Genomic DNA, 13268 nt, shown 5'->3' on the forward strand with positions numbered 1-13268 from the left:
AGAGAGGCAGAGGCAGAGGAATCTCTGAGTTCAAGGCCAGCCTGGTCTATAAAGTGAGTTACAGGGTAGCCAGAGATACATGGTAAGACCCTGTTGTAGATGTAACCAACCTTCTTATTAAATAAGAAACACAGAACCAATGCAAAGAAGAAAGCCAAGAGGTCAGAGCTAAGAGCTAAAACCTTACTCTTCCTCCTGCGGTGGTCCTACCTCTCCGAATCAGAGCTACCCCTGTGTTAAAGTCTTTATATAGAGTTCCTGTTCTGCCTTCTCATTGGTTGTAAACCCAACCACATGACTGCCTCGTCACGGCCTGTCTGTATAGGCCTCCAGGTTTTCTATGATTGGTATTGAGATTAAAGGCATGTGTCTCCAATGCTGGCTGTATCCCTGAACACACAGAGACTTACCTAGCTCTGCCTACCAAGTGCTGGGATTACAAGCGTACATCACCACTGCCCTGCTTTCCTATGGCTTGCTAATAGCTCTGACCCCCGGGCAACTTTATTTATTAACATACAAATAACATTTTAATACAAATAAAATATCACCATACCCTGTCTTTAAAAAAAAAAGTTGGATTCGAAAAACACACCTAGTGTATCCTAGTGCCTGGGAGCTGTAGACAGGAGGACCTCTGGGGCTTTCTGATCAGTCAGTCTAGCTGAATTGGTGAGCTTCAGGGTCAGGGAGAGACCTGTGATCTCAATGCACACACACACACACACACACACACACACACACACACACACACATTAAATAGGTAGAAAATTGCCCTCAGATTCCATTTCGTTACCATTTTGCACTTGTGCACTGTATGTGCTGTCACTGATGAGCCAGTGCTGATGCATACATCACACCAGACTTCACTCTGTGTTGTACCATCTGTGGACTCCACTGTTACAGTATCAGGCAACATGCTTTCACTGTCCCAGAAGATCCCCAGTGTCCCACTTGAGCACATTGTGACAGCACATGAATGCAAAATGGTAATGAAATTGAACCTGAGGACTACTTTCTATCTATTTAATTGTGTGTGTGTGTGCGTGCACACGCATGTGCACACACATGTATGCGTGTTGTTGACAATCTTATGCTTTCAGAATTTTGCCTGTTTTAGAAAGTCATTGTCTTTCTTAGGGTTTCTACTGCTGTGAAGAGACACCATGACCATGGCAACTCTTATAGAGGAAAACATTAATTAGGTGGCTGTCAGTTTCAGAGGATTAATCCATTATCATCATGGTGGGAATGACAACATGCAGGCAGACATGGTGCTGGAGAAGGAGCTGAGAGTTCTACATTTTGCAACAAGTAAACTAAGACACTGTGTGTGGCTTGAGCATATATGAGACCTCAAACCCATATCCATAGGGACACACTTCAACAAGGACACACCCACTCCAACAAGGACACACCTCCTAATAGTGCCACTCCCTTTGGGGGCCATTTTTTTTTCAAACCACCACATTCCACTTCCTGACCCCTAAAGGCTTGTAACAATATCATAATGCAAAAATTCATTCAGTTCAACTTCAAAAGTCTCCATAGTCTATAACAGTCTCAAACTTATTTAAAAGTCTAAAGTTCAAAGTCTCTTCTGAGATTCATGCAATCTCTTAACAATAATCCCCTGTAAAATCAAAATCAAAGAATAGATGACATACTTCCAACATATAATGGCACAAGATATACATTATTATTTCAGAAGATAGGGAAGGGAACCTAGTGAGGAAATACTGGACAAAAGGAAGACTGAAAACCAGTTGGGCAAACTCCAAACTCTACGTCTCCATGTCTGACGTCAAAACGCTTGTCAGATCTCCAACTTCTTTCCGCCTTGTTGACTGCAACACACTTCTCTCTCTGGGGCTGGTTCTACTTCCTGTTAGCAGCTCTCCTCAGGAGGTGTTCCATGACTCTGACATCTCCAATATCTTGGTGTCTCCAAGGCAATCCAGGCCTCAACTTCACAGCTTCATGCAATGGCCTCTCAAGGCCTCCATTCAGGGAGCTTGACACATGCTTGGCCTCAGCAACTTTCCTTAGTCTCAGAGGCAAATTCTTAGCCCCTTTCTTCTATCCTTAACTACAGAACCATGTGGCTGAAGCTGCCAAATTCTACTGCTTACTGGAGCTGTAACATGACCCCTTTGTTCAATTACATCTTCACTGGCTTTCTGTTTTCAGTGGTTTCATTCACTGCCTAAGCTTGACTGTTTTGGAATTTGCTCTATAAACCAGGCTGGCTTCAAACTCAGAGATCTTCCAGCCTCTGCCTTCCCAGTGCTGAGATTAAAAGGCATGTACTACCACACCTGACTCTAAGCTTTTCTTTAATTCCTTTTCACAAGTTAGAAATTTATCTGGGTAGGATCTTGCCCTGAGGTCCTCATTCCCTTTATTCTATTTCTTAATCTGTTTATCTCCTTGAACACGGGATTTGGCTCCATTCCACTTCCTGGAGCTTCTTTTCTCCTCAAATTTTATGTTTTGTAATTTATCCTGCTTAGCTTGCTTCTTTTCATTATTAATCTTCATTAGAATTTCCACTAATAATCACACAACAGAGTCTATACTAGGCTACTTGGAGATTTCCTCTGCCAATAGAATTAACCCAAAACTCTTCACTTTAGCCTCGGGTAGACTCCTTGGACAAGGGCAAAAGGCACATTCTTCACCAAAATAACGCAAGAATGATCTCTAGGCAACATACTAAAAATTTTCTCCTCTGAAACCTCTTGAGTCAGTCCCCCACAGTTCAAATCATTCTCAGCACCATTGTCTTCTATGTTCCTACTAGTATGGCCCATTATGCAGTACTTAAAGCATTCCACTGCTTTCCTAACCCAACATACCAAAATTCAAATTCCTCTAACAAAACATGGTCAGGCCTATCACAGCAATACCCCACTCCTGGCACCAACTTCTGTCTTAGTTAGGGTGAAGAGACACCATGACCACAGCAACTCTTTTTATTTTTATTTTATGTGCATTAGTGTTTTGCCACGGGTATCAGATGCCCTGAAACTGGAGTTACAGACAGTTGTGAGCGGCCATATGGGTGCTGGGAACTGAACCCAGGTCCTCTGGAAGAGTAGCTAGTGCTCTTAACTGCTGAGCCATCTCTCCATCCCTCACAGCAACTCTTATAAAGGAAAACATTTAATTGGGTGGTGGCTTACACTTTCAGAGGTTTAGTCCATTATCATCATGGTGGGACATGGTGGCAGGCAGGCAGACATGGTGCTGGAGAAGGAACTGAGAGTTCTATATCTTGCAAGCGACAGGAAGTGGTCTGAAACATTGGGTGTGGCTTGAGCATATATGAGACCTCACAGCCCACCTCCACAGTGACACACTTCTTCCAACAAGGGCACACACACACACACACACACACACACACTCCAACAAAACCACACATCCTAATAGTACCACTCCCTGTGAGGCCATTTTCTTTCGTACCACCACAGTCATGTAGTTGTGATTGTCTAATCTGTAGTTTTTAAGTGGCAATACTTGCAGTTGTTGCTCAGTGCTCATTGGTGGTGGTGGTGGGGTGTTAGTTTCAGGACTTGGCTTCCCTCAGATACCAAAATCTGCAGATGCTCGAGTCCATGTGTAAAACGGGGTAATGTCTGCACATTATCTACACACATCCTCCTATTGCTTCTAACAGAGGACTTTTAATACCTAGTGCCGTATAAAGGCCGAGAAGGCAGAAAAGTCTATACATAGAGACAGTTTTGCAAGTAAAACATTCTCTCTCTCTCTCTCTCTCTTTCGTGTGTGTGTGTGTGTGTGTGTGTGTGTGTGTGTGTGTGTGTGTGTGTGTATGTGTGTGAAGACAGGGCTTTGCTCCATGCACAAGCCTTGATCCCATGATCCTGCTTCAGCCTTCTTTCTAAGTGCTGGGATTACAGGTTTGTGCCACCATGCCTGAGCTAGCTCTCCAACCTAATCAATCAACCAATTGATTCTTTTCTATTTGGGAAATCATTCTCTTTTTATTGCCATTCATGTCACAAATGATTTTCCAGTTGTTGTTTTTTTTTTAACATTTGTCTCATGACTTTGTTCATGGTGACTTCACAGCAGGTTAATTCTTGGCTATTATCAGCTGTTTCTGCCTTTTTGTTTATAGTTTCTGGACATTAGCTACCTTTCAAGCTCTTATTATCCAAGGACTATTAAGTGTATAGGATCCTTAGGTGAGACTCTTATATGAAGTGTAGACCTGCTGGAAAAAAAAGGGGGTTACGAGTGACTGGAGTAGGGGGACTAACTGAAATTGACTTACACAAAAAAGGGAATTTATTGGCTCACCCAACTGGAAAGGTCTGGGCCCAGCAGGAACTAGGGGTTCAGAATACACCACGAGGTCAGGCTCCCTGTGACCAATGTTCCTTGGTGTCAGCTTCTCTTACAAGCAGAGAAAACACCTTTGACCCTGTGCTTACAGCCCACAGCTTACAGCATCTTTACCAACTGTGGTTCTTACAGAAACATCTTTCCAGTTGTTCTAGCAAAAGTCTCAATGTTGAGTCTCACTGATTCCATTTCTATTAACTCATTCCGGGACACTCGCAATAAAATATGTTCATTAGCTTCAGCCCTGGGATTGGGGTGGGCTTTGGTCTGCCCTATCAGAACACAGGCCCAAATGCCCAGAAGCTAGGTGGAGGTAGAGAAACAGATGGAGGATGGGTTCCAGCACTCAAGTCCCTCAGCAGAGGTGCAGGTGGCTGGTGGGTACAGGCCCTCTAGCTTCAGGGTGGTACTGATGCTGTTCTCCTTTCCTCCAGAACCCCAGGCTGGAGAAGCCAGTGCTGCTCTCAGAATTCTCTACCAAGATCTCACGGGGGGAACTGGATGGGCCTGTGGAGAATGGCCTCCGGGCTCCTGTCAGCACCTACCAGTACGCACTGGCCAATGGGGACATATGGAAGATGCACGAGATGCCTGACTACAGCATGGCCTATGGCAACCCCAGTGTGGCTGATGTCCCCCCACCCTGGAGCGGCTTCAAGGAGCAGAGCCCCCAAACGCTCCTGGAGCTGAAGAGGCAGCGGGCTGCAGCCAAGCTGCTCAGTCATCCATTCTTAAGCACCCACCTGGGCAGTAGTGTGGCCAGGTCAGGGGAGAGCAGCAGCGAAGGCAAGGCCCCCTTGATCGGAGGCAGAACTTCCCCCTACAGCAGCAACGGGACCTCAGTGTATTACACGGTTACCAGCGGAGATCCCCCGCTCTTGAAGTTCAAGGCCCCCATGGAGGAGATGGAGGAGAAAGTCCATGGCTGCTGCCGGATCTCCTAGTGTCTGTGAGCTGGAGGAGAGTACTGCCTCAGGAGAGGTGTCCCTGGAATCCAAGCCAGCCCTGGCTGGGGAGGTGTCAGATGGCAGTCAGGCAGAGGTGGGAGCTGCTTTCTAGAGGAATGCTGACCTTACCTCATGCCCAGCTGCCCATAGCGTCCCTACTTCCCTCCGTGCTGCTTTCTTGCCTCAACGCCTGCATCTGAAGCATAGCGGCCCCAACTCACTCTGCAGTCTGATTCAGGGAGGGTGGGCTTGCGTATCTCGGCTCTGTACATTGTAAAGGCTTCTCGGGACCAGGACTAACACCCACCTCCCCTTACACACACACACACACACACACACACACACACACACACACACACACACATCTGTATGTGGGAATGTTATACCTGAGCTCTTGGTGGGGCTGAGAATTTGTGGGTTATTCCCAGAAGAGTGAGTCCAAGACAGTCTTGGCATGCCAATCGGCTTCCATGGGGGGCATACCTGCTCAGCTGAGACCCACAATTCTGCTTTGAGTCATACCAGGCGAGGCTACCACCCACACCTAGTAGGGACAGGAAGTCCTCTGTGTTCATGGGAGCCGGGATTCGATGTGGATCAGATCAGTGGGTCCGGGCCTGCTCCCAACAGCCTTGCTGAGAGCACTCTCGTGCACATGTCAGTAGGCAGGTGTGTGACTGTTCGAAGGCCAAGCTTGAAAACCAGGTCATCCACTCTTAGAAGAAACCAAATCTTGTTTGGGTCTTTTACGGAAGCACAGGAGTTGGGTAGGGTGCAGCACACTGGTATTTTCCAAACTGCATTTGGTTAAAGCATTCCTTGAGGCTGTAAAATTCCAGGTAGGAGGTAACTGAATTTGCCTTTTCCCAAGATAGTGTCACGATTGGGTTTTATTGTCTGGTGTTTGAAAATGAATTTCACTGGGAGCTTCTGTGGGGGTGCCTCCCAGGGAAAGGGGGAGTGTGTTGCTGAGGACACCCTGGTTAACGCTGATATAACACAGCACCCTAGCTGTTGTGGTTTTGAGGCTGTTTTGGTCCAGCCCACCTCAGCCAGCCCTTCTCAGTCTGAGCCATCACACTGAGCAGCTGAGGCTTGCCTGTACGCCACCCTCCCACCGTACACAGTCAAGTGTGCAGAGTGAATGCTCAGGCCCATGGCCTTCCAAGCTTCGCCTTTTCTGTAATGCTATGTAAGACGTGTTTGCCAAAGGTCACTTGTTAGCTCCCTCCAGGAGGTCTCAAAGCTCCCAGACCATTTTCACTGGAGTGGTAATGCCCAAAGCTGCAAACTACGGTGCCCATGGCCACTATCCTGTGCTGCATTCAGGAGAGGGTGGCATGGCTGGAGTTGGCTCTCATCCCAGCTGTACTGCTTTGCTGCCCTTGTCTTCCTGATACTGGAGAAGGAAGCCCACACCACTTCGCTACCACACTCTCCCATTGAAATTGTGCTCCATACCTTGGGTGTGACACACTGGCTCCACCAAAATCTTCTGGTATAACTGGCAAGCTGCAAGCTTGTTCCTTGCTCTGTGCTCCTTTTATTTGTCCATAAACTACCTCTTAGAGCCCTGAGAGGGTCCCTAAGTCTAGATTCGGAGGTAAGGGACAGGTACCCACATGGTTATGGCCCCCTGTGCCACAACCTTAGTAGTGAGGGTTGTCATTTGTTGGTCTCTGTCTCCCCTGTGGCCTTGGGACCTCAGTAGACTGGAGATGAATCAGGACCTGACTAGGTCGGGGTGATGCTTTATCAGGATCAGGAGTGTGGGCCAGATGCCCTGGAGGCTGCTGGATGCAGAAGGAGGTGCACAACACTGGGTCACCCCCACCCCAACTCTAGGGCAAATGCAACTCGGCATGGTGGGGCAGCACGGGAGACCAAAGTCAGTTTCTTGAATCCCTGGGGCCTTAGCTAGGTTCTACAGCCCATGGATGAAAGGGGAGAGGATCAAAACACACACCTGTGGCTTGAAACCAGTATTTGGCTCTGACAGACACTGAAATGCCTCTGGACTGAGGCTGACTTTAGCCACAAGGTGGGCAGTGCCCAGGCAGCCAGCCGCATACTCTTAGGAGTCAGCTGCCCAGGGTTTCTGAGATCTTTGCTCAGGAGCCAGAGAGTGAAGGCGTTTATTGCCCTCTCTGAGCCATTCAGGTCGTTCCTCCTCTACCCCCAGCACTTCTTCCTGCCTCCTGGGCCATTCCTGGCTACCTGAGGGATGGGAAACTTAGCTGCCCCTCCATGGGAGCTAGCCTCAAACAGTGTGGACTCATGGGCTGTTGTTCATGCTTTCCACCAGGGATAAACCAATGTTCCCTGTTTGGGCTCCAAGTCCCCAGGGCCTTTCCCTGTGACTCTTTGGAATATTGAGAGCCACAATGAGGAATAACCTCCAGTGCATGAGCCAGGGCCACCCACTAATTCACTCATGTGACCTGTTGAGGTGCTGAGACACACCAGGCGTGGTGTTAGTTTCTGCAGACGATGGACCAGCCAGGCAGCAAGGACTTTGATCCCTTGAGGACTGTGGGCATCCCCAGACTCATTCATTCTTCTGACCAGTACCCCTGTGCTTTGCAGCTCCTGCAGTTCTTGGTGTGAATCTCTTTAGTTGGGATGCAGCTTTCTGACCACACTGAGGTAACATTTGCCACTAAGTGCAGACGGTAGATCTTGGGTCCCAGGCAGACACCACACCAGTCCATCTAGAGCCTTCAGAGGTACCCTTCAGGCCAGCATCCCTGGAGAGCAATACAACAGCAGTCTGAGGTCAGTGTCTGGAAGAATTAGAAGTTAGCAATTTGCTCTCAAAAGCATCCCTAGCATTTACAGTCATCTCTAGCTCATCTTTGTACATGAATCATATAGTCTTCTCTCCTTCCCCCCAATGGACATTGGGAGTGAGAACTACTACTCCTTCCTATTCATAGCAAACCTTTCCCTGTGTGTCAGCCTCTCTCCCTGGAAGGAGGGGATCCAGGGGCTAGGGAAAGCTTGGCAAAGTTGACCAGATGCCCCACTCTTACCAGGAACCTGTGTCTTCATAGCCATTCTTGGCAAACTGAAGACATCTATTTCCAAACCAGGTGCCCTGCAGTTCCCTATGAGCTGTGGTCCTTGCACACACCTTATGCTCCCGAACTAACTAGAAGCTGGTAGCTATCACCAGATTGTGAACTTCTGGCCAGTAGCTCAGGGAATTGGAATGAATCTTAAGCCCAGGTCTACTGAAGACTTTGGGGATGTAATTCTTTATCAAATATTCAGCATCAACGAGCTTCTCTGCACTGTTTGATGAACTTTTAGATGTTTGGAAAGGTTGCCAGAGTGTGGCACCCAGCCAGACATAGTGGCACACGCCTTTAATTCCAGCACTGGGGAGACAGAGGCAGGCAGTGTATTTCTGAGTTCAAGGCCAGTCAGGGCTATACAGAGAAACCCTGTCTTCAAAAAACCAAATAAATAAATAAAAATAAAATATGCTCCCTGGTTGGCCTGGCACAGTCTAACTTTGTAACAGTGTGAGAGTTTTGGCTCTTAGTGTCTGATACCCTTTGACCCTGAGCTTCTCTCCTACCTGCTCTCCCAAAGCAGAGTACCAGGATGCTTTCCAGAGGGGCCACCCTTACATGATGCCAGAAGGACTGTCTGAACGCTTGCTACTTGTAGCCTGGTAACAGCCTCCCCTTCCCCAGGGCACAGAAAAGCCAAGGGTCACATGGCCAGGGGACAGCTCCACTGAAGTGACCCACCACTTTCCTAGAGAGCCCCAGGCCTCTCCTCCGCAGGAGTCCCTTGTTGGCCAGAGGGCCTGCTTCTTGTGGGGGGGGCCTTTAACGTGCCACTGTGCGGGGCCTGACTCTGCGCACCCAGGAAAAGTCTGCAGACACCCAGCCCTCCGCAATAACTCACCAGACCAGAAGCCACTGATGTACAGAGAACACTTAAGAAAAAAAAATGTATTTTATGTGAAAAAAGTTAAAACTCTGTATACTGTATCAGCAGCTTTGTGTAAAAATGGCAATCAAAAGAGTCTAATATATTTAAAACTTTTTTTAAAAAAATTCTCATGGATCTTTGATATTGTATTAAAGTAGCTCCATGCCTCCAAGATGGGATCTGACCATATCCCCTGGAGTTACTTCCAGCTGCCAAGGCCTGTGACGGAATTCGCTGTTATGGATTTTTAATTAAGATTATTAAATTCCTTTTAATAACACCTGTTGGTCTGACTGTGGTTATTGCTGTGCGCTCACCTGCCTAGGGATGACTTGAGTTCTACAAGAGATGGGGCCGGGGGGGCTCCCAGACCTTCCTGCACCCAGAAGGCTCTCCCAGGAGGTCCCCAGGACAGGAAGGGCTTTGGGGATTCATAGGTGGAGCTGAAGGGCTTTCTCAGTTGGGAGATGGTGAGAACTTATGAATTCCAGGTGGTTAGCATTGGGCTTTATTCTGCCAAACATCCTCTTTGAAATTACATGATGCCCTACAGCAGCATATATTTTACAGTTTGATTGGTGACAAATTTATATGTTACCAGGGTGCCCCCCTCCTCTGTTCTGTGCTCGGGACACACTGGCTTGTCCTGGACTTTTCCATGCTTCCTTCTGGGTTTTCTCATTTAGCTTATAGTGGAGAACAATGATGAAGCTCTACCTCATTCAACAGGACTGCAGGTAAACTCTGATTCTTCTCACCTTTCACCCAGGAAATAGAGGCAAAGATACACTGTGTGGTTGTACAGCCCCAGGCCATGGCCCCTGTCCTTATTACATGCAAGAGCTGATGTCATGAAGGTTGCTCTCTTGTAGCCTCTGGACATTGGATGCCAGAGTAGGGACACACTGAAGGCCCCACACTTGGGCTTGAATAACTTCCTTTAGTAGGTTGGGACTGGGAAAGGAAGAGAGAGAGAGAGGTATATTAACAACAGCATTCATCTGTTTTAAGTTTACTGAGGTATAGGCAGTGGATTAGAAAGGCAAGGTCCTCCTCTGCTCCAAGGTGAATTTGAGGCCAGTCTAGGCTACATGAAGCCTTGAATCAAAAGATAAACAAAGATCACATTTTATAGTGCTTTGTAGCGGTACCAATGCTTTCTTATTTGCACAAAGTTGTTGCCTGGATTTGGCACAGTGAAACTCCTGTTGACCCCAGTCAGGGGTTTGGGCACAGCAATCGTGGCATGAATCTGCTTAGAGAGAGTTGAGGAAAAAACTGAGAAAACTGACTGTTTTACAGAGAAACCCTGTCTCCAAAAACAACAACAACAACAACAACAACAACAACAACAGAAGAATTCAAGGACTGCCTGGGCAACAAAGTGAAACTGTAGATGCATCCAACCATCTTATTAAATAAGAAACACAGAACCAATGCAAAGAAGAAAGCCAAGAGGTCAGAGCTAAGAGCTAAATAAAACCTTACCCTTCCTCCTGCGGTTGTCCTACCTCTCCAAAAGAGAGCTACTCCTGTGTTAAAGTCTTTATAAAGACTTTCGGTTCTGCCTTCTCATTGGTTGTAAACCCAACCACATGACCGCCTCATCACTGCCTGTCTGTACAGACCTCCAGGTCTTCTATGGTTGGTATTGAGATTAAAGGCATGTGTCTCCAATGCTGGCTGTATCCCTGAACACATAGAGACTTACCTAGCTCTGCCTACCAAGTGCTGGGATTAAAGGCGTACGCCACCACCGCTTGCTAATAGCTCTGACCCCCGGGCAACTTTATTTATTAACATACAAATAACATTTTAGTACAAAATAAAATATCACCACATGAAACCTTGTCTCAAAATAAGCAGTATTTTAGCAGGAAAACCGATGGTGTGGGAGAGAGGAAGGAATTGCTGGAGATCTACAGGGCAGTGGTAGAAGGGCTGAAAGTTATTGCCCAGGCAGAAAGGATGGTAAGAGTCTGGCATAGCCTACCCATGCAAACAGAAGAGAGATATGATGACCACCTGTGGACGTTCTTTTATGACTGTATATGTCCTGTAAATATATTTTCTCAGTGAAACAGGAGAGAAAGGACACAGGAAAAGGTATCATGAAGGACAGAAACGAAGGGCAACAGGCATTTCTTCTTTTTTATTATTTTTAGTTAGCATATAAAATAATGGGTTTGTTATGACATTTTTGTACATGTATATTTGTTGTTGTTTGTTTTTTCTCTTTTGGGGGGCCCACCACCCAGATCTCAAATAAATCACAGGGAGGCTTACTCTTACTTATAAATGCCCGGCCTTAGCTTGGCTTGTTTCTTGCCAGCTTTCCTTAACTTAAATTGTCCTGTCTGTCTTTTGCCTCTGGGTTTTTCCTGTTCTCTTACTTCTGTAAAATCTCACTCTTACTCTGTGGCTTGCTGTGTAGCTGGGTGGCTTGCCCCTGGAGTGCTTCTCTTTCTCCCAAGTTTCTCCTTCTATATATTCTCTCTGCCTGCCAGTCACACCTATTCTTTCTCCTGCCTTGAAATTGGCCATTTAGTTCTTTATTAGACCACCAGGTGTTTTAGACAAGTACAGTAACACAGCTTCACAGAGAAACAAATGCAACCATCAGTGAGGGAGTGGGTACCATAAACAAAAGCAACACACCTTAAAATAATATTCACCAACATTTCCTCCTTTTTTTTTTCTAAACAAAAATGAAAGGTTTTAACTTTAACATAGTAAGACGGTATACAATAAAAACAACTATCAAGTAAAGATTAAATTCACAATGTGCTGAATTCCAATTCATTTGTGTCTGGTAAATTTATAGAAAATACTCCATAATCTATCCTTTCTTAGTAAATCCAAAATTTTTACTTAGTGTTTTGTTCCTACTTAACCTACTGACTGCTCAAGGGCTCACCAGCAGGCAGAAACTCTCAAAGGAGCCGTATCCTCCTTTTTTTTTTTCTTTTCAAGCTTTCTTAGGCCTTATGGAAATTTGAGAACCTCACATTGGTATGCCAAAATGTTGTTAGCTTTTTTTTTTTTTCTTTTTCGAGACAAGGTTTCTCTGTGTAGCCCTGGCTGTCCAGGAACTCACTCTGTAGCCCAGGTTGGCCTCGAACTCACAGAGATCCGCCTGGCTCTGCCTCCCGAGTGCTGGGATTAAAGGCATGCGCCACCACCGCCCGGCTGTTGTTAGCTTTTTTATTGCTCTTTTAGGGGGCCAGTCACCCAGCTACACAACCAGCAACAAGTAAGAAAGAAAGATGTACAGAAATAGAGAAAAGTAAGAGCCCACCAGCAAAAGACAGATGGGTTAATTTAAGAAAAGCTGGCAAGAAATAAGCCAAGCTAAGGCCAGAGCATTCATAATTAAGAATAAGTCTCCGTGTGTGATTTATTTGGGAGCTGGGTGGTGTCCCCCCCAAAAAAAAGAGTAGAAAAAAACACCAACAACATATTATAGTATGATTACATTAGTAGCTAATTTTAAAGTCATGCTTCAGATCATGAATGTGAAGTACAGTTAGTCAACAACCCCAGTCCCACCTTTTCCCTCTCTCTCTCTCTCTCTCTCTCTCTCTCTCTCTCTCTCTCTCTGGTTGTTGTCTGGATGCAAGTGAAAAGTGGGATTTAAGTGGGGTTGAGGTGTTGCTGAGCAAAAACCATGAAATAAGAAGAAAAAAATAGAAAAGGAAGACCATCAGTGAGGGAGTGGGTACCAAAGTGGATTAGTATATAGATGTATACGTGTGTGCATATGTGTGTGCACATACATATATAGATCTATATGTGTATGCTCACAAGGTCTTATGTAGCTTAGGATGAACTTGAATTTGGCATTGCAGCACAAGATGTCTTTGAACTCCAGATCTTCCTGCCCCAACCGTCCATGTGCTAGGAGTGTGCCACCACCCCCGGCTTTGCACCATTGGAAAAACATTTACTTTTATTTATTTAATGAGTATGTTTGTGCACCACGTGTGCATACAGTATCTGTGGATA

General features: G+C 46.2%; 1 protein-coding gene across 3 annotated transcripts in view; it reads left to right on the forward strand.

Moving 5' to 3' along the window:
• Window positions 1-9543, forward strand: part of Ppp1r16b (protein phosphatase 1 regulatory subunit 16B) — a 100604-nt gene extending 91061 nt beyond the window's left edge. For 2 of the 3 annotated variants that reach the window (XM_052726478.1, XM_052726479.1), the window contains exon 11: window positions 4806-9543. In XM_052726478.1, the coding sequence (XP_052582438.1) occupies window positions 4806-5315 (510 nt within the window). In that variant the 3' untranslated portion in view covers window positions 5316-9543. The remainder of the gene's footprint in view (window positions 1-4805) is intronic. The other variant, XM_052726480.1, reaches the window with a different exon arrangement.
• The last annotated feature ends 3725 nt before the right edge of the window (window positions 9544-13268 follow it).

Source organism: Peromyscus californicus, unplaced genomic scaffold (assembly GCF_007827085.1).
Source record: "Peromyscus californicus insignis strain IS unplaced genomic scaffold, ASM782708v3 Scaffold_7__1_contigs__length_154581171, whole genome shotgun sequence".
NCBI classification, from domain to species: Eukaryota; Metazoa; Chordata; class Mammalia; order Rodentia; family Cricetidae; genus Peromyscus; species Peromyscus californicus.